Below are 19877 nucleotides of genomic sequence, written 5' to 3'. Positions count from 1 at the left end.
TGTGAAGAACTATTGGGGTTTCTCTTCTTCCTTCAGTTTTCTAGCCCCATTAAAAAACTATATGATGATCAGTCTTCAGTGACAATCCAGCAACTTGATTTCATATACAGACTCCAAACCATGCTCTTCAATACTGAGTTCTTAATTACCCTGGATTCTCTACTATCATTTCATAGGCATTAGTTTTAACTCCAACCAGACTGCAAACTTTGAAATCTTGACTTCTGGTTCCTACAACACTAAGGAAAGTCTTGAGCCTAAAAATCAATAAATACTTCCAAATTAACCTCAAAAAAGACATTAACTTCTAAACAAAATGAAAATATTTTATTAAAGATATCTATAGTTCAATGAGGATACAATTTATATTCCATTGTCATCTACTTTCTTTACAATGTGTATTGGTATACCGACTAGCCAATTTTTGGATATCCTGTTTTTAAAACAAACAAACAAACAAACAAACAAGTAAATGTCAATAAAACTTAGAAACTTTTCCCCTGTGTTCACAAAATTCCATCATTCCAAATTTAGAATTTGTTTCAGAAGTAAAAAAAAATCAATGATCATGCTGGACCACTATAATCTTGTTTCATTATTGTTGCAATGTGTTTCCTCCACAGGTCCTTGAGGAAACAATTTGTGTTTCATTGTCATCTACTCTCTTTAAATTCCATATATGGGTATTAATTAATTAAACAAATATAATCTTGGTTTAAGAAACATGAAAATGATTTATTTTATATAGATTATATATACTGTGGAACATTAACATTTTTTGATAATTTTGGAATTATGTCTGAAAACGGCAGAGGAAAGAAGCAATTTTTTAAAAAACTGGAGTCTACATTATGTGACATGGCTCTGAGAAAAATCATTTTTTTAAAAAAAAAAAAATTAAGTTACCTGTAATCATTCCGATCATCAGCTTTTATTCCAGGCCAATCTCTCTTCAGATATTGACTAGCCAACTTCTGGATACCCTGTTTAAAAAAAAAAAAAAAAATAAAAATTATAAGTATTATGCCATAAAAGAGGATCTTTTCCTCAAAATACAGTATTTAGCAAATTCCATCTTTTCAAATGTAAATTTAATTCAGAAGTAAAGAATTAATGTTAAATGACAGAACACTATATCTTGTTTCGTTATTGTCACAATGTTCTCTTGTCTACATTTTTAAGAACAGGGTGAGCATAAGAATGAGAAAATTGAAACTTAATTAATATGCTTTTTACCTCACCAAACTATTTGACCAGCCATAACAAACAGCTACCTCTGCTATATCACAGGGAACACAGCTGTCCACCTCCATGGGGCTCTGAGTACACCGCTTGACATCTCAATTTCCAAGGGCTGCTGTGGCATGTACTGCATTTCTAAATCCCAGTAGCCAAATTCTCACATACCAGGGAAGATAACAACACATTCAATTTGGAGCAGATAGATATACATTGGTTTATAAAATCATTGACAAACCTTGGTGCTATTCCATACTAGTATTTTCCAATTCAGATTTTAACAGTTTGTGCTTTTTAAATAATACCATAGCACAAATCATTTCAAATGAAAAGTTAGTTTTATGAAGTATACCCACTTATTGTTATCTATACAACATGAACCTGGGCAAAAAAGAATATTTATCTCTAATAGGTATGGTGGGTATCAGGATTTGAACAGAGAAGACTATTTTACGGGCAAGTGGGGTTAAACTACTCACTCTACAGAACATATTACTTTTAGATAGAAACATCTATGGTCCTCTAACACTATAACAGGGCCTAATGTAATGAATTAGAAATCATTAACTTTGGGATACTCATCTCTATAGGCGCAACTTTAAAAAGAATAAAAAAAATGCTGAGATGAATAACAATCACAATAATTAATAGATTGCATACTTTAAGCAGAGGCTGGCCAAGTAAAATTAATGCTATGGTATTATGGTACCTTTCTACTAAAGTCTGCTGCCAAATCGATTTGGCTTAATTAAGTCCATTGTTGAATGCTTCTGTTTACTATTACTGCAATGAGGCCGAAGGGCAGCAGGAAATGTAGAGAAGCTCCTTTGAATCTCAAGTTCCTCTTAAACTTGGCAACAGTTTGGTTTCACTATTTCCAGGTACTGTGAATTCTGAGAACTCACATATAACAGCATATCCACAATATTTCCACTTACAAACCTTATAACTTGGGGAACCCAGTTACTGTCTTTGATCAATATGTACAGTACTTTTTACTTCTGTACCTTGTTCAAATTGCTCTTATTTGCATAAAATATCTTCCCACACTCCCATTCCTACCTGTTGAATTCTCACCACCCCTCCTTTAAACCGATATTTAAATTTTCTAACAAAATAGTCAAAAGTATATATAGGAAAATGTGAAAAGTTTCATTGCCTAGGTATTTTTTCATTTCATTTCATTAAAACAGAATAGTTTATCATTTTTTCTTCACTTATTAGCTGCATTTTTTTTTTAAAAGAACTATCCCCCCTGAACTATTCTATTATCCTGAGGTACAATTCTTAGAGGAAAGGCAAGATAAATACTTGATGGTTTGATTTTGGTCCAAAGGTAAACAATGAATTTTTAAAGTAACATTATGAACTCATATATTTTAAAGAAAAGATGCGTTTCAATTTATTGCAGTCAGTATTCTTTTGATGTGCTAATAGTGGCCAGTTGGGAGCCCCTCCAAGTTGGCTCCCATATCATGACCCCAACAGACTTAGTTTCTTTGTTTTCTTTTACAGTTCCTATTCCAGATCTGCAGTAAGCTAGTTTTCCAAGGAATACTAAGTCCTTTCAGAGAGAAACCATATTTAGAGACCACAATCTAGGTACCTTCCTTATCCTTCCAATCATACTTTTTTTGTCTAAGAGGCCTTTTTCTAACTACTGTATACAAAGCAGCTCTCCTTCCACCCAGTTACTCTCTCCAGCCATCCAAATTATTCATAATCTTTATTATATTATTGCTGCCTGGTTTAAATATATTGATCTGTTCACTATTAGCTCCATCAGATAGGAACTTGTCAATTTTTTTTAAATCACTATGTCTCCAGGCTATTGCAGCAAAGAGCCTAGCATTTAGTTGATGCCAGTAATACTCACTGATCACATAAATAAATGTCCCCTACATTATTTTATTTCTAATGTATAATACTCAAACTCCTTTTGTGTGTTTGTTGTTCTCAGTTAGAAATGTTTGGATCAAAATTTCTCTGGTTCCTAATTTTCATATGTTCAAAGGGGAAAAAAAAACTGTACCAGATTTCTAAGATTATGACCAGGTAATTTTAGTAAGTTCCTCAGTAAAATTGTAGTCAAATTTGACCATCTCCAATACTAAAAGAGAACAAGTGTGTATACCTCAAAGCAATGGGGGGGGAGGGGGGGAAAGGTTTACTCCAAACTTAGAAGGCACTACACATTAATTTTTATGAAGGTTCAAATGAGTCAAGATCCCTGAATTCAAAGAACTCATAATATGTAGACAGGAATAAGAAGTATGCACCATAAAATGAGAGGCAACACCTGAGTTACAACTAAATAAGTGGCAATATGTAATAAGTACACAGTTGAGGAAAAGACCATCTGATGTTTTCTTAACAAATTACAGCTAAATGACATGATAGTGACTTTTTCAGTTTACTCACTGGTAAAGTGGTTGCAGGGCACTTCATACAGAATATGGGATATGACATGAGAAGACTCAGATTATAAGTAGGCCTAAAAAGGCAGAATGACAGTACTCTAAATTTATATAAAACAAATGAACTTAAACATTTCAAAACATTTATTCTTCTTAACTCTGTTAGGCCCTATTATAACTACAGAAAAACGGGACACTAAGAGAATACATAATTTACTTAAGATCACATAACTAGTTAAATTTGAATCAGAATCCCTAGTTATTCTAAATCTTTGAAAAAAACCTACCATCTTGGCATGCATTTTATCTAATTTTTTTTTTTAATCTTAAATTACTTATCTTTTTTTCTGCATTATAAGTCACAATAGCAAATTTTTGGAGCTCTAAACCACAAAGTTGAAGTGTATTAAACTGAACGAGCCCTTTAGAGATGAGATGAGGGATTCATGAAATAGACAAACACTGTATCTTTAGATGAAAGACTTTATTCAAGTTAGTTCACAGAGACAGCAATCATGACTTCTGTGTGCTCCATGCAGCTGTTTAAGATCTCATCTGCATGGATGCTCAAGAAATACTGCGTGGCAATTATAGGAAAGGTCCTAAATAACATTTCATGCCTCTGAAAGCATTCTCTTCTTAAATTAACTGGTTTCTCTTTTATGTTATGTTTAAAGCTACATCTTATAAATAAAAGGTTTATTTATATAGAAAAAAAATCTACTCCAATTAGGTGGCTACAGAAAATAAAGTTATGACTGGCAATGTTAAAAAGTTAGTTTTTTTTAATCACTCCTCCAGCCCACATTACTCTCTAAAATGGGTACACTAGACATATAATATACATTTTATTAAATGAGCATCGCTGATGTATAATGTTAATTTGATTTCCAAAAACAATTTACTCTGGAGCAGTGGTTTCCATCAAAATGTACTATCAATATATTCTTTGGAACATTTCAACTTTCTAAAAAGCCATTAGTGTCTGATATAAGACTTGCTTTGTTTTATCTCTCAGTAACACTTGTTACTTTGCTCTAACCAGTGAAGCAACACAAAGAAAGCCACTGTTCAGTAGTCATTGGGAAATGGACTGATGGCTTAACCTCTTGCCCATTTACAACAAAAAACTGAGCAGGGGTGTGCTCCATGGCTCTCACGCAAATTATTCTGTATCCATTTCTTCCCCTCAACATACTGATGGCTCTACAAAATTATTACTATAGTATATAAATAATATACTATAACTTTTTATCATGAAATTTCTGACATTATGCAAATGACTTTTAAGAATTAACCAGTCCGATGCATAAATTGGATACTTTTCAAACTGATGTGAATTATATAATGCTAGGATTTACTATTCTTAAATTACTTTAATAGCATTAGAGAACTTCATCCCTGCCCTTAAAAAATTTGGAAGTATTCTTCATTGCCCTATGTACTCTTCCACCTGGCTGTTTCTGAGTTATATTCCTGCTTAGAAGACTACTGCAGGAAAAGATTCTGGGAAGATGATGGAGTAGGAAGCACCAGGAATCCAACTCCTAACCCAGACAGTATTCTCAATGGCAGAATGTCTCATATAACTGTTGAAACTCTGAAGTCTCTTGAAGGCTTACAACTTTCATGGGAATGCTTACACGTTAAAAGAAGTTAATTTTTGGACAATTTCTGTACTTAGCTCAGTCAGAATTACCTCCTGCCTCCTAGCTCAGTGGTTAGCAGCCATGTACTTGTTTCTAGAGCACACCGCATGTAGGGTAGGCAATAAGGGACCTGCCCTCCAAATATCAGGGATCTGTGTTCTGATCACTGATTGCTGTTTCTGATAAAGGAGGTAGAGACACAGAAGTGCAGATATAGAGGTGGAGAGCCATTGCTGCATCCCTATTCCCCACTGAAGAAACGTGAACAGAGCCTAAGGAACATTTGAGACATCATCAAATTGACCGACATACCCCCTGTGGGAATACTAGAAGAAAAAGAGAAACAGGAAGGAAGAGAGAGATTATATGAAGAAATAAGGGTTGAAAACATCCTGAATTTGACAAAAGGCAAAAATATAAACAGCCAAGAAGCTCCATAAATTCTAAGAAGGATGAACTCAGAGATCCGCGGTAAGACACATTATAATCAAACTCTCAAAAGCTAAAGACAAAATCGTGAAAGCAACAAGAAAGAAGCAAATTGCCACATATAAAGGCTCACCAATAAGATTATAAGCAGACTTCTCAATAGAAACTTCGGAGGGCAGAAGACAGAGGGTCTGGATATTCAAAGCACTAAAAGAAACAAATGTCAACCAAAAATATCTAGCAAAATTGTCCTTCCAAAGTGGGAGAGAAATTAAGACATTTCCAGATAAACAAAAGCTGAGGGAGTTTGTGACCCCTAGACCTCCTCTGCACGAAATGCTCAAGGGAGTCCTGCAGGTTGAAAGGAAAAGATGCTAGACAGTAACATGAAGTTGTGTGAAGAAATAAAAATCTCATTAAAGGTAAATATATATGCAATTATAAAATCTAACATTTTCATAACAGTGGCCTGTAATTCCACTTTTTGTTTTCGTAAGAAACCAATACTTTTTTAAAAGTTGTTAATCTAAAAGCTAGTATTACTGTAACTTTGGTACATAACTCTACATTTTCTTGTTTACATTTAAGAGATTCATACGTTAAAAAGTCATTTTTTTGTTTATGTTTTGGACACAATGTACAAAAATGTAATTTCATGACATCAGTAAAAAGGGTGGGAATGAAACTATAGAGATTTTGTAATTTCTTAAGTTAAGCTGATATAAATTCACACCAGTGTCACAACTGTAGAATGTTAGATGTAACCACAAAGAAAAAAGCTATACGATATACACACAAAGTAAGATTAAAATGTTTCACTACAAATAACTAAACACAAGAGACACTAATGCAAAATGACATAAGTAAATACTTCCTTATCAATAATTACTTTAAATGTGAGTGTATTAAACTCTTCAATTGAAAGAGAGAGACTGGCAGAACAGATATAAAAAAAAAAAAGATCTGATTATATGCTATCTACAAGAGACTCTTCATAGCCAAAGAAGACTATTGCAGTATTCTGGTAGGGATGACGATACTTTGAACTGTGTTAGAGGCACTGGAGATTGAGAAAACCAGACTGATTACAAAGATATGTAGCAGGGAAAACTGACATGATTGGTAATGATCTCGCAATGGAAAATATAAGAAGAAAAGAGACAACAAAAATGACCCTTTGGATTTTGGCCTTATACAACTGGATGGAAGATGGTATCTCCCCATAGGGATGGGTACACCAGTAGGCTAATTAATTACAGAAAGGGCTGTTAAATTATAATACAAACAATATTAGGTTTAACAGAAGTATAAGAGAAGAGAAAAAGCCACTATCTCTTCTAAAGTGAGATACGTCAGGAAAACCTATGTAGACTTTAGTGCATTGGAATTGGATCTGAAAGAACAAATAAGAACCTGACTATGTGAGAAATGAAGAAGGGCATTACAGGGCTTGGCATAATTCAGGTGAAAAAACTGGCAATGTGAAACAGAAGGGAAAATGTGGGAGATGAGTTGGTGGAGTAAATTTTTATTTGTAAGCATCCGATGTGTTTTTTGAAACTTATGCTAACACTAATATTGTGAATTCTTCTTTAGTTCCCAGGAGATATCTACTCTCAAAGTAATTTTCTATGAAGTTGTTCTCTTTAAGAAAGACTCTCCAATGTCTTTCGTTTACTCGATTCGGAGTAAAAGCACCATTACTATCATAGTGCTTACAACAGAATCATATAAACACACTTAAAAAGATGTTTCCTTGGAAAGTTATAGCTCTAATAATAACTGGGATGTATCATTTTAATACACTTACACAAAATGCATAGTGTTGCCTTTAATATACATAAGAGACATAAAAGTCACCTGCCTGAAATATGCTTAGTTCTCCACTGAATGTTGTTATGACAATTTCATAAAAGAAATTATGTGCATAAATCCTGTTGGACTTAAAAAGAGAGAAAATGTTAAATGTCCAGTTTATATAATACTGTTGCCAATATGACTGTATAACTTGTTTAATAAAAGGTATCCACCCCTCAGGAGTCACAAGGCCAAATCTACCCAATGTTAAATATTAAGTGTCAGTTATTTAATCATTTTCAAGCTCACTTCAATGACTTTCTCCCTCCAAACAGTCTTGTTTTCTCCTATAGAGTTCCTCCATTTATTCCCAAAGCAATTTATATGCAAGCTTTAAAGAGAAAATCCTACTGACTAAAAGCGACTGATTAGCTTACCTCTATTAGTTCAATAGTTTTTACTTCATTTTCCATTCAGTAGTAAATTGTTTAACTGAGAAACAAAGTTTACACTTTTATGAATATCTTTTCTTTCTTTCACATTTTGTAAATTTTTCTTTCCAAATAAGAAAAGCGATATTTTTTTCCACTGTGTGTTACAGTCATCTTCCAATAATATTAATATTATTTGTTGGCAAAAGCTGAATTTGGGAAGAATTTATTTTCTAACATTAAAACATTATCAGCTGGAAAATAAGTTACGGCTTATCAATTTTTAGAGCAAAATGTACACAATTTTGGCTTATTTAGAACATTGAAAAGTTACTAAACATCATAAAAATTATAACTTTTTTCAATTTTTTGTTAAAGTTATATTTCAAGGTTTAGATTAGTTGATACCTATTTGTAAGCTTCTCTGACATGAAGGTTTTCATTGGGGGAAAAACAAGCTAATTGCTGTTGTTTTTAAACAATAAGAAAAGTGTTAGTCAGCATGACTGAACTGCCCACTTGATCTCAAGGACAGCTGTAAAAGCAGTTCCTTTTTCAAAGCAGAAACTGGAATGTATCAAATCAACAAGGGAATAATAATTTCTTGTGCTTGACCCTTATTATCTTGAAATAGTTTACTTTAAATTAGAGGATATCATCTATAAACCCACTTAATCAGATGAAAACTGCTGTACAGTACAACTCACAAAGGCAAACAGTGAGAGTGCTGTTAAAAACTCCTTCATGTGTACATAACCATCTTGTACACCCCCAATAGTATGAACAACCTACTCTGGATCTAATTAGATCATGGACTTTGTTCTCAGACTTGACATGTAATATGTATGTGAACTTGGGCAAGTGACTTGGTCTCACCTTTAGTCTCATGATATGTAAAATACTTCGGTAGGTGAATGAATAAACTGTAGCACATTCCAGACAATGGAATATTATTCAGCACTAAAAATAAACGAGCTATGAAAAGACATGAAGGAACCTTAAATGAATTTTATTGTGTGAAAGAAGCTGACCTGAAAGGCTACATATTATGTGACTCCAACTATATAACATTCTGGAAAAGGCAAAATGATGGAGACAGTAAAAAGATCAGGGGTTAGGTGGGGAGGAAAGGGACAATCAGGGGAGCACAGAAGATTTTGAGGACACTGAAACTATTCTGGATGATACTATAATGCTGGACACATGTAATTATACAGTTGCCAAAACCCACAAAAAGTGCAACACCGTGGACTTTGGGTGATAATCATGTGTAGATGTAGGTTCATGGGCTTTAACAAATGTATCACTCTGGTGAGATGTGTGTGTACAGCCTCTGTACTTTCTGCTCAAAATTACTGTGAACCTAAAACTGCTAAAATTAAAGTCAATTAAAAAAGAATATTACCATCTATCTCAAAAGATAGTTTCAATAATCAAAGGAAATAACATATAAAGTACCTGATGTTTGTACTATAAGTATCCAATGTCTCTTTGCAGTAGTCAATCTTTCATTTATTCAATAAACATGTAATGAGAACTAAGAGAAATGATTACTATTATAACCATGTAAATTTTTCCCACAAACGACTTTGGCAAGTAATTAGAATGTTTACTAATTCACTGATTGCTTATTTGATATTGTGACTTTTTATATGGTTACAGGGTCTATACATTACAAGTTAATTCTAACATGAAAATTCAACTCTTTCATTATGTACAAGAAATATCATGAATACTATGTCATATGTAAGTTTTTTAAAAAAGAAATTTCCTATCACAGATTGAATGTAGATGATTAATAAAATTAGTTAACACAGCAGTGTATGCATTAGAACAAAAACTTCCTAAATGAGTCATAAGGTTAATTATCCAGGATAATGTATGAAGTAGGGCTGGTTAGTATTTCAAGACCTTAGGTATTTTCCTCTCCTTTGCTGATTTTAAATATTTAATTAATTATTCCATATAAGTGAAACAGACTTCTAGAAAACATCGGACAACACTTAATTTATAATTTATAGAAGGAGGAATACAAATCATTTTGAAGTTTCTTTTAAAATTCTCACATTCCTAATTAATATTCATAAGGATAATTTCACAAAAGCAGTAACAAAACTATGCCAGAGGGGGCATGGAAATATTTGGTTGTGCTAGTAGAAGAGGCAGGAGGTTTCTCTCTCCCCAAAATGGAAGATTTAAGTTCAATACATCATTTCCTAAATAATAGTTTCATAATATTTAATCAAATCATTCATTATTCAGAAATAACACTGTGGAGAAACAGATTACTGTTGCACAAAGGACGAGTTCATTTGTTCTGGACAGGTGGCCAGTCTGTAGCTCTGTGTCAGCAGCCCAAACCCGCCCACAATAGCCCTAAAGACGATTATGCAAATGCCAGACAACCCAGCTATTTTCCCAGGAACAGGAGAAGGGCTCCTAGTAGAAGCTATAATTGTTCTGCAGTCATGTGGAAAAACAAGCAGGTCTTTTTTTTCCTTTTTTGCTGGAAGCAGAGTGTTTTCATTAAGGCACTACTACAATATGTGTGAGATACACAAACACAAACACAAACACACACACGCCATGAAAAGACACGGAGGAACCTTAAGTGAAAGAAGGCTACATACTGAGTATACGATACGGTGCGGGGTGGTGTGGGAGTGGGCTGTGTGTGTGTGTGTGTGTGTGTGTGTGTGTGTGTGAGGTTTACTTCTCAAACACCATACACAGTTTATTCCATGCTTTCCCCCAAGCTCTTCTTGCTAGGTGGATCAGCTATCTTAACAATACCATGTCTTCTCTGTTGGTTATCCTTCCCTTGCCAATAAGATGCATACAGTAATGTATTGACTTTGACCACCACATCTTATAAGCATGAGATATTCTCTCTCTGGCAAAGCTGAGATGAGAACCATTCTTACTCCATATACATAAGCATTTTTCTTTTCCATCTAGGGGCATAATGAAACAGGCTGAAGATAGAAACTCATCAAATTTGAAATGGAGCACTGACAAGGAAACACTGTTTCCTAGCATTTATTAATTAATGTTAATGTCATCAAATTTTGGGGGGTTTGTTTTTGACTTTATATAAAGTCATCAGATTCTTTAGTTTAAAAATGGCAGTTTTTCAGTTACCTGCTCTAACACCTGATTTTACAATTCTCTCTGGAATTAAAGTTATTTAAAATATTATTGTTGTTGGATTTTTGATTCTATCAGATTCACAAACAATATTTTTTTCCTTTTTCTTACCACTCTTGTACTACTTATCCTTTCATTCCCCCTGCTGTTATACAGAAGGATACTACCTGCTTTATTTAATAAAGGCGTAAGATGCTACTACTTTATCTACCTATGTGGAACTCAGTAGTTTCTAGAACTCATGTTAGAAAATGTGACCAAGTCTTTCTGCCCTAAATTCATTTAAAGGAAGATTTTTCTTAAATGCTGAGAAACAGATTATGATATTCTTTGAAAATGTCAAATATATTAAAATAAGACACTACAAACTTTTAAATGTTTAATTAAGAATATATGTACTATTAAGATTAAACCAGTCAGAAGTAGGTAACTTCTTTAAACTCAATAGCATCACTAATATGAGATTTAGGTAATATAAATTCCACTTACCATGAATCAAATTTACATTCGAAACTCTTTTTAAAATAACTTAGCTCCAATTTTTAAATTATTGTTCCTTCTGGCAAATCCTCACAAAGTTCTTTCTTTATTTCTCTTACAGTACTTATCATATAGTTACTTTAATATATTCATTCACTCATTCATTCCTTAGCCCTAAATTCAAACAGATGAGTAAGTCACAGTCTCTATCCTCTCTAACACTAGTGAGAGAAATATATGATTCTTTAAAAATGTTTTTAATATATTCTGATGCAGGTATAGAGTATGCTGAATATGGTAGACTATATTTATGGTTCCCTGACACCCCACCAGGATAGCTAAAGTTTAAAAAAAAAAAAATAGGCAGATAATACCAAGAATACCAAGTGTTAGTGAAGATATAGAGAAACTGGAATCCTCACACATTGCTGGTGAAACTATAAAATGATGTAACCACTTTGGAAAACAGTTTAGCAGTTCCCAAAATGTTAAACAGAGTTACCAAATTGCCTAAGCAATTCCACTCCTAACTGCAGTATCAAGAGAACTGAAAATATAATGTCCACTTAAAAACTTGTACATGAATGCTTATAGAAGTGTTATTTATAATAGCCCAAAGTAAAAACAACCCAAATGTCCTCAACTGATGAATGGATAAATAAAAATGTGGTATACCTATAGGTATATCTCATTAAGGGGCTATCATTTAGCAATAAAAAACAATGACTGAAGTACTGATACACACTACAACTTGGATGAACCCTAAAAACAGTATATGCTAAGTAAAAGAAGCTATTTACAAACTGCGTGATTCCATTTATATGAAATGTCTTGAAAAGGCAAATCCATAGATACAGATAGTAAACTAACTGATGGTTGCCCAGTGCTAGGGACATTGATGGGGAAATAGGGAGTAACTCTTTTGGGGGTGATAAAATGTTTTTAAAAATTGATTTTGGTGGTGGTTATATAACTGTGAATATACCAAATACCACTGAACTATACATTTTAAAATGGTAAATTGTATGGAATGTAAATTATATCTCAATAAGGTTGTCTGTGTGTGTGTGTGCACGCGCGCGTCTATGTACGCATGTGTGCTCCGCCACCCCTCTCCGCCGCTTTAACTAAGTATTATACTTTCTCATCCCAATGACATCAGGCTGGCCATGTGACTTGCTTTGGCTAACGAAATGTGAATAGAAATGATGCATTATATTCCTTCTCATCAGAAGCTTTAAGAATTGGGACATGGCATGATAATATGAAGCCATAACAATTAGCGAAATACTTTAAAATATTTAACTTACCTTTTTTTCCAACTGTGTACATGCTTTCAATATTCATAGTGTATTAGTATGGGGAGGCCATTTTTAAAAGTTTGGAAACCATTTCCCTTGATTACCGAGGATCTATATCTAATGTATTGTCAGACTCACAGTGTAAATTGCCCAATATTGTTCTCTTTCTACAGTGGCAGTGTAGAATACAGTAGGGGCTTAATAAATATGCCTCAAATGAATATCGGTCCAGATGTCAATAACGATACATCAGGAACAGGTCAGAAATTTAAAATTCAATCTAAAAGGCTAGTCAGAAGAGTAGCATTAAATAAACCAAGAGGCTAAGCAGCAGCCAGGATGGACAGATGCCTACACAAAGGAAAATAGTTAATACAAGTTCTCTTCACCATTTACACAAAGATTAATGAATAACCAGATGGCTAAAATTAAAAAGACTAAAAATATCAAGAGTTGGCAAAGATATGGAACAATTGGAACTCCCATATGCTGCTGCTGGGAGTGCAAACTAGAAAAAAAGACTTTAAAGACCTATTTGGCCATATGAACTGATGGTAAGACATGACCCAATAATTCCTCTTCTAGGTATATACCCAACAAAAATATATACAAATTTTCATCTCGGGCAATGTTCAAAACAACACTTTTCATTAACTGTCAAAAACTAGAACAAACTCAGTGTCCATCAACAAAACAAATAAGTAGATTGTGGTAATTCATATAATGAAATACTTCTGGGCAATGGGAATAAATGAAATTTGGTTACCTTAGACGATACATAAAAATCACAAGTATAATGTTGATTGAAAGAAGTCAGACCAAAGAGAGGGAAACTAATAATTAACTTTTTTAATTGGGGGAGACAGTGACAGGAATGGGCAAAGGAAGGCTTCTAGGGTGCTAAAATGGTCTAGTTCTTCATCTGGGGAGTGGTTAACAGAGTAGTCAGCTTCACAGTAATGACTATGCACAGGTCTGCCTGTACACATATTTCAATAAAAAATAACCGCACTTCTAATATGCACCCCTTTGTTGACTGCAGCATTATTTACAATAGTCAAGATATGGAAGCAACCTAAATGTCCATTGATAGACAGATGGATAAGAGATGTGGTACATATATACAATGGAATATTATTCAGCCATAAAAAAGATCTTGCCATTTGTGATGACATGGATGAACCTAGAGAGTATTGTGCTAAGTGAAATAAGTCAGTCAGAAAAAGACAAATAGCATATTATTTCACTTATCTGTGGAACCTAATAATATAAAATAACTAAACAGAAACTCATAGATACAGAGAAAAAACTGGTGGCTGCCAGATGGAATGAGTGAAAAAAATAAAAGGGATTAATTAAGAGGTACAAATTGCCAGTTACTAAACAGTCACAGGGATGTAAAGTATGGCATAGGGAATGGTGTCAAATGGTAAGACTTACCGGGTGATCATTTTGTAAGGTATAGAAATGTCTAATCACTATGCTGTACACCTGAAACAAATATATGTCAACTGTAACTAAAAAATAAATTTAATAACACACTTTTAAATAACCCATTGTTCCAAGGAGAAATCACAATGAAAGTCAGAAAATTTCTTCAATTTAACAAGTAAACCATACTTAACAAGACTTACGGAATGTTGTCAATGGAATGCTGTCAATTTAGAGAGAAATATATTTCCTTAAATATTTATACTCAAAAAGAGTAAAGTCTCAAAAGCAATAACTTAAGGATTCCTTCTTCGAGAAGTTAGGAAAAGAATAGCTGAATAGCAGAGTAATCCCAAATAAAATAGAAAGAAGGAAATAAAAGATAAAATCATAAATGAATCAATAGAAAACATATAATGGAGAAGACCAACAAAGGCAAAAGTTATTTCTCTAAAGAGATTAATAAAATTGGCAAATCTCTGGTGACACTGTTCAAGGAAAAGAAAAAAATGAGGCATAGATAATCAATATTAAGAATGAGAAAGAAATTACAGAAGGTGAATATAATAAAAGGAAAATACAAAGTTATCATGAGCAATTTGCCAATAAATTTGAATTCAGACAATATAAATAAATTCCTAGGAAAAAAAATATTACTTTACTAAAATTTATATAAGAAAAAGAGAAATACTCATTAGTCATACTGCCCTTAAAGAAAATAAATAATTTTAAACATTTACACAAGAGAATTCCAGCTTCCAGATGGCTTCGCCAAAAAGAACTTCTTAACAGTGGAGTAAAGAAATAATTCCAATGTTAGAGAAATTCTTTAATAAAGGGAAAGAGAAGAATATTCTCAACTCATTTTATAAAGCTTTGATATCAAAATTCCAGAAGTATGAAAAGGAAAATTACAGTCCAATTTCACTCGTGAACAAATGGAATCTAACAATATGTTAAAAAGACAAAACATCAAGACTAAATGGGTTTTATCGCAAGAATGCAAAGACTTGGCTTAGCATTAGAAAAATCAATAGATACTATTTGCCATAAATTAAAAGTTAAAAATCATATAACTGCTTCAAAAGATAAAACAAATGATAAAATCCAGCATCAATACATGATAAAAAAGCTGATACATAAAATGTCTACAGCAAGCATTAATATTTAATGATGAAAAATTAAAAGATCTTCCTTTGAGACCAGAAACAAGACAAGGATGCTGCAATCAACACCTTCATTCAACACTATACTGGTGGCCCTAGACAGTGAGATAAAACTAGAAAAAGAAATCAAAAGTTACAGGCAGTCCTTACTTTGCATGGTTCCAATATGTATAAATTTCAGTTACTACAGTTAAATTGTCACTTCCTCAAGTACAGTTTTAATTTTAGTTAATATAGCATATTAAACATGAGTACCTGTTATAAAGTACAGACTTTACTGCTAGCTCTTTGGTCCAGAAATCACTGCAAATAACAGATGCATATCATGATCAATGACCAGTTACATCACTTCTTTCAAAGTCTGTCAGTGATTGATCACTGTGCATCTGTTATTCGGCTCATGCACAGACAGTAAAGATGTAACTATGCTGCCTCTTTGTCTTACAGTGATAAATCTACATGAAGTTTACAAAAAATGTATAATCAAAAGAGGGAATTAGCTAACAAAGATGAAAGTACATCAAAGAAACAAAAAGTGATAATGCTAGAGTGAAATCCTAACCAAATATAAATGTAGTTATAGAAGAAATAGCTGATTGTGGGAATGTTGATGCCATTGCTGTTTTAGAAACTCTGGATATGCAATCAGAGGATAAAGGTGAACATATCAACATAAATTTAGATAGTAAGTGTGATGAAAAGGATGATGTTATCTCAGATGAATGCTGCTGGCAAAAAAAAAAAAAATCACATTACAGGAATTCTCAGATATATTTCATGACACTGAATGTGAACAGGATAAATGTTGGAAGCGAATCCAAATATAGAAAAGGGCATAACAATTCACCAAATCATATGATAAGAAAAAGGTATCACTGATTCTTGGGTGGAACTTCCAGTTTCTGGTTCCGCAGGTATGGAGTTTGTAAGTCACCACCCAGTCCTAACACTAATAACAAGCTGAAGAGACCGAGAAATCAACTACTCTTCTTGGATCTGTAAGGGAGGGGAGGACACAGGGTAACCACTGCCCTCAAGATTAAATGGAGAGGGAGACAGGCAAATACAGGGAGTCATGCTTTACCAGTGCAGAGACTCAGCAGCAGAAAACTCCTCGGACACCAGTGCCAGGCTGGGAAAACATGGATTGTAATTGACAAACTGCTGAAAATTCTGTGTGAACAACTCAGAGTTAAACAGTCCAGGGGGACACAGTCATGTAACACTGACAACCCCAAAGGCTGGCGGGGGACGTGGAACAAAACTTCATACATTGTTGGTGGGAATGTAAAATGGTAAAGCTAGTTTGGAAGATAGTTTCGGGTTTCTTACAAAACTAAACATACTCTTACCATAAGATTCAGTAATCATGCTCCTTGGTTTTTACCCAAAGGAGTTTAAAATTTATGTCCAGACAAAAACCTGCACGTGGGTGTTTATATCAGCTTTATTCACAATTGCCAAAACTTGGAAGCAACCGAAATGTCCTTCAATAGGTGAATAGGTACAAAACTGTGATAATCCAGACGGTAGAATAACATTAAGTGCTAAAAAGAATGAGCTATCAAACCATGAAAAGACATAGAGTAACTCCAAATGCATAATACTAACTGAAAAAAGCCAATGTGAAAAGGCTACATATTGTAAGATTCCAACGATACGACATTTGGAAAAGGCAAAACTATGGAGACAGCAAAAAGATTAGTAGTTGCTGGGGTCAGGGGGAGGAGGGCGCAGACAGAGCACAGAGGATTTTTAGTGCAGCGAAACTACTTTGTGTACTATAATGATGAATATATGTAACTACACATTTGTCTAAACTCACTGATGTACACCAACAAGAGTGAACCATAATGTAAACCACAGACTTTAGGCAGTTTTGATGTGTCAATGTAGATTAATTGATTGTAACAAAGGTACCACTTTGGTGGGGGGTGTTGATAATGGGGAAGGCGAAGCATGCATGGGGGTAGGTGGTACATGGAAAATCACTGTACCTTCATCTTAATTTTTCTGTGAACCTGAAACTGCTCTAAAAAAATATTAAGCCCTGAGGAAACCGAAAAACATGGCATAGATGATAGAGGCTCTGTTCATCCCTCTGGGGACCAAATCAAAGTTGTGACAGCAACAAGCAGCAGCAGCAAGGAAAAACTGCCTTGGATCTAGATGAATAAGACATACAAAAAGGAAGAAATAGAAGAAATCGCCCTGCAATGGCAGAAGGTAGGACAGGGTGAGGATGCGGGGCTGCCCAGTCTTGAGCGACTGAGTGAGACGGAGGCAGTGGCAGCAGCAGAAGCCTCTTAAAGGCACCCCATCCTCAAACAGATTTACACGGGACGGACCTGCTTGCTCTGAGCACCAGTGCCGATTCAGCTGCGCACCAGCGGGCACCAGAGACTTACAGGGTGACACTGATGGAATGAGGGCCGAGTGGAGACTTGCTCTGTACAGAAGTGCCAGCAGTATCCAGTGTTCCCTGTTGGGCCCTCCCCACTACCAGTGTGCCTGACACTGCGCACTCATAGCCATGCCATCATCAATCTGAAAAACAGAGGTTGCTCCGCCCAAAGGATTCCCTGAAACCAGGCCTCCCCCAACTCGTGGCCCCACTCAAGCCATACCAAGCTGTATCCTCACCGAGTCAGGTGCTCCTCACTGAGCAGCACCTAGACTCACACTAGATCCTGCTTGCCTCGGTTTCTAGTGTGGCCTTCTGAGGCAACTATAAGCACCACATCTGTGGATTGCTTGCTGAATCTTAACGGGTAGCCCCAGAGGGGTAAAGGCTTGTGCTAAGTTTGGCCTGCAGCTGAACCCCTCTCAGGACTGTGCCACTGGACACCTACTTCACAAATCCACACTAATAAGACTGGGAGACTTAAGAGGTTTACTTAGTACATAGAAACAGACATAGAAAGACAGCCAAAGTAGGAAGACAAAAAAGCAGAAGCCATATGAAAGAACAAAACAGAGATCTAGATATAATGGAGTCAAGTGATCTAACAGATGCAGAGTTCAAAACACTGGTTATAAAGATGTTTAATGAACTTTTTGGGAAGTGTTGAGAAATTCAAGTGAGAACTTCAACAAGGAGATAAAAAACATAAAAATGGAAATGGAAATTATAAACGGGAACCAGTCTAAAATGAAGAACACATTATCTGAGATGAGAAGTATGTTAAATGGAAGAAACAAAGGAATAAACAAAGTGAATTAAAAAAAAGGATCAAATGCCCTATCTAGAGGATGGAGAAAGCCAAGGACACATAAGCAGAATGGCAAGAGGTAAGATACCAAGACTATAAAAATAATTTCAGCAGCATATGGGACATTAAGGTCCCAATATTCATCTTATCAGCGTAACTGCAGAAAATCAAGATGTTGCACAGCTGTTTGAAGAAATAATGATGGAAAACTTCCCTAACCTGGTGAAGTGAAATAGACATAAAACTCCAGGACGCTCAGAGAATTCAAAAAATCAGGGATCCGAAGAGGCCCACATCATTTTAATTATGACATCATAATTAAAATGCTAAAGGTTAAATACAAAGAAATAATTTAGAAGCAGCAAGAGAAAAACAGATAATTACTTTTAAGACTTACCTATAGGACTAGCAGCTGATTGCTCAAAAGAAACTATGCAAGACAGAAGGGCTTGGCAAAAAATATTCAACAGCATGAAAACGCAGGATCTACAACCAAGGATACTTTATCCAGCTATCATTTAGAGTTGAAGGACAGATTAAGAGCTTCCCAGACGAAAACCAGCTAAAGGAATTTATCACCACCAAGCCAGTATTATAGGAAATATTGGAGAAAATTCTTTAGGAAGAAAAAATACAAAAGACTTACTTCAGATTAAAAGACATACACAGGCTAAAAGGAAGGGAATGGAAAAAGATAATGCTTTGATGGACCTAGAAGGTATTTAAGTCAGACAGTGAAAGATAAACATCATGATTTCACTTATATGTGGAATGTAAGGAATAAAAAGAACAAATTACAGACTGACACACAAATATAATAGACAATTTGGTGATGGACAGAAGGAAGGGGATTTTGGGGCCTGGGAAAATAGGGTGAAGGGTTAAAGAAGGACAAATTAGTAGCTGATGGATGGTCACAGGGATGGGGAGCATGGCATAGGGAATGCAGTTAGCATTAATACATTAGCTAGGCAGAGGGTTGGGAAAGAAGGGAGAAATTGGGGGGATCATTTTATGAACTATATAGATGTCTAACCAATGCACTGTATACTTGAAACTAATTAAATAAATTTTAAAAAATAATAAAAATTACAAAAAAATTTAAGTCTTTAAAATATAGTTAATATCTATTACTATAGTTACAGAATTCTTTGTGTGATGAGAACTTTTAAGGTTTA

At 34.5% G+C, this 19877-nt stretch overlaps 1 protein-coding gene across 2 annotated transcripts in view; it reads right to left on the bottom strand.

Annotated features, from left to right (window-relative positions):
* FCHSD2 (FCH and double SH3 domains 2) overlaps positions 1–19877 on the bottom strand; it is a 208892-nt gene that overhangs the window by 105489 nt on the left and 83526 nt on the right. For both annotated transcript variants that reach the window (XM_016161455.2, XM_016161454.2), the window contains exon 4: positions 907–983. In XM_016161455.2, coding sequence (XP_016016941.1) covers positions 907–983 — 77 coding nt within the window. The remainder of the gene's footprint in view (positions 1–906; positions 984–19877) is intronic.

Source organism: Rousettus aegyptiacus, unplaced genomic scaffold, assembly GCF_014176215.1.
Source record: "Rousettus aegyptiacus isolate mRouAeg1 unplaced genomic scaffold, mRouAeg1.p scaffold_m13_p_5, whole genome shotgun sequence".
Taxonomy (NCBI): domain Eukaryota; kingdom Metazoa; phylum Chordata; class Mammalia; order Chiroptera; family Pteropodidae; genus Rousettus; species Rousettus aegyptiacus.
The sequence above is the reverse complement of the archived record's forward strand: the minus strand, read 5'-3'. Positions and strand labels throughout refer to the sequence as shown.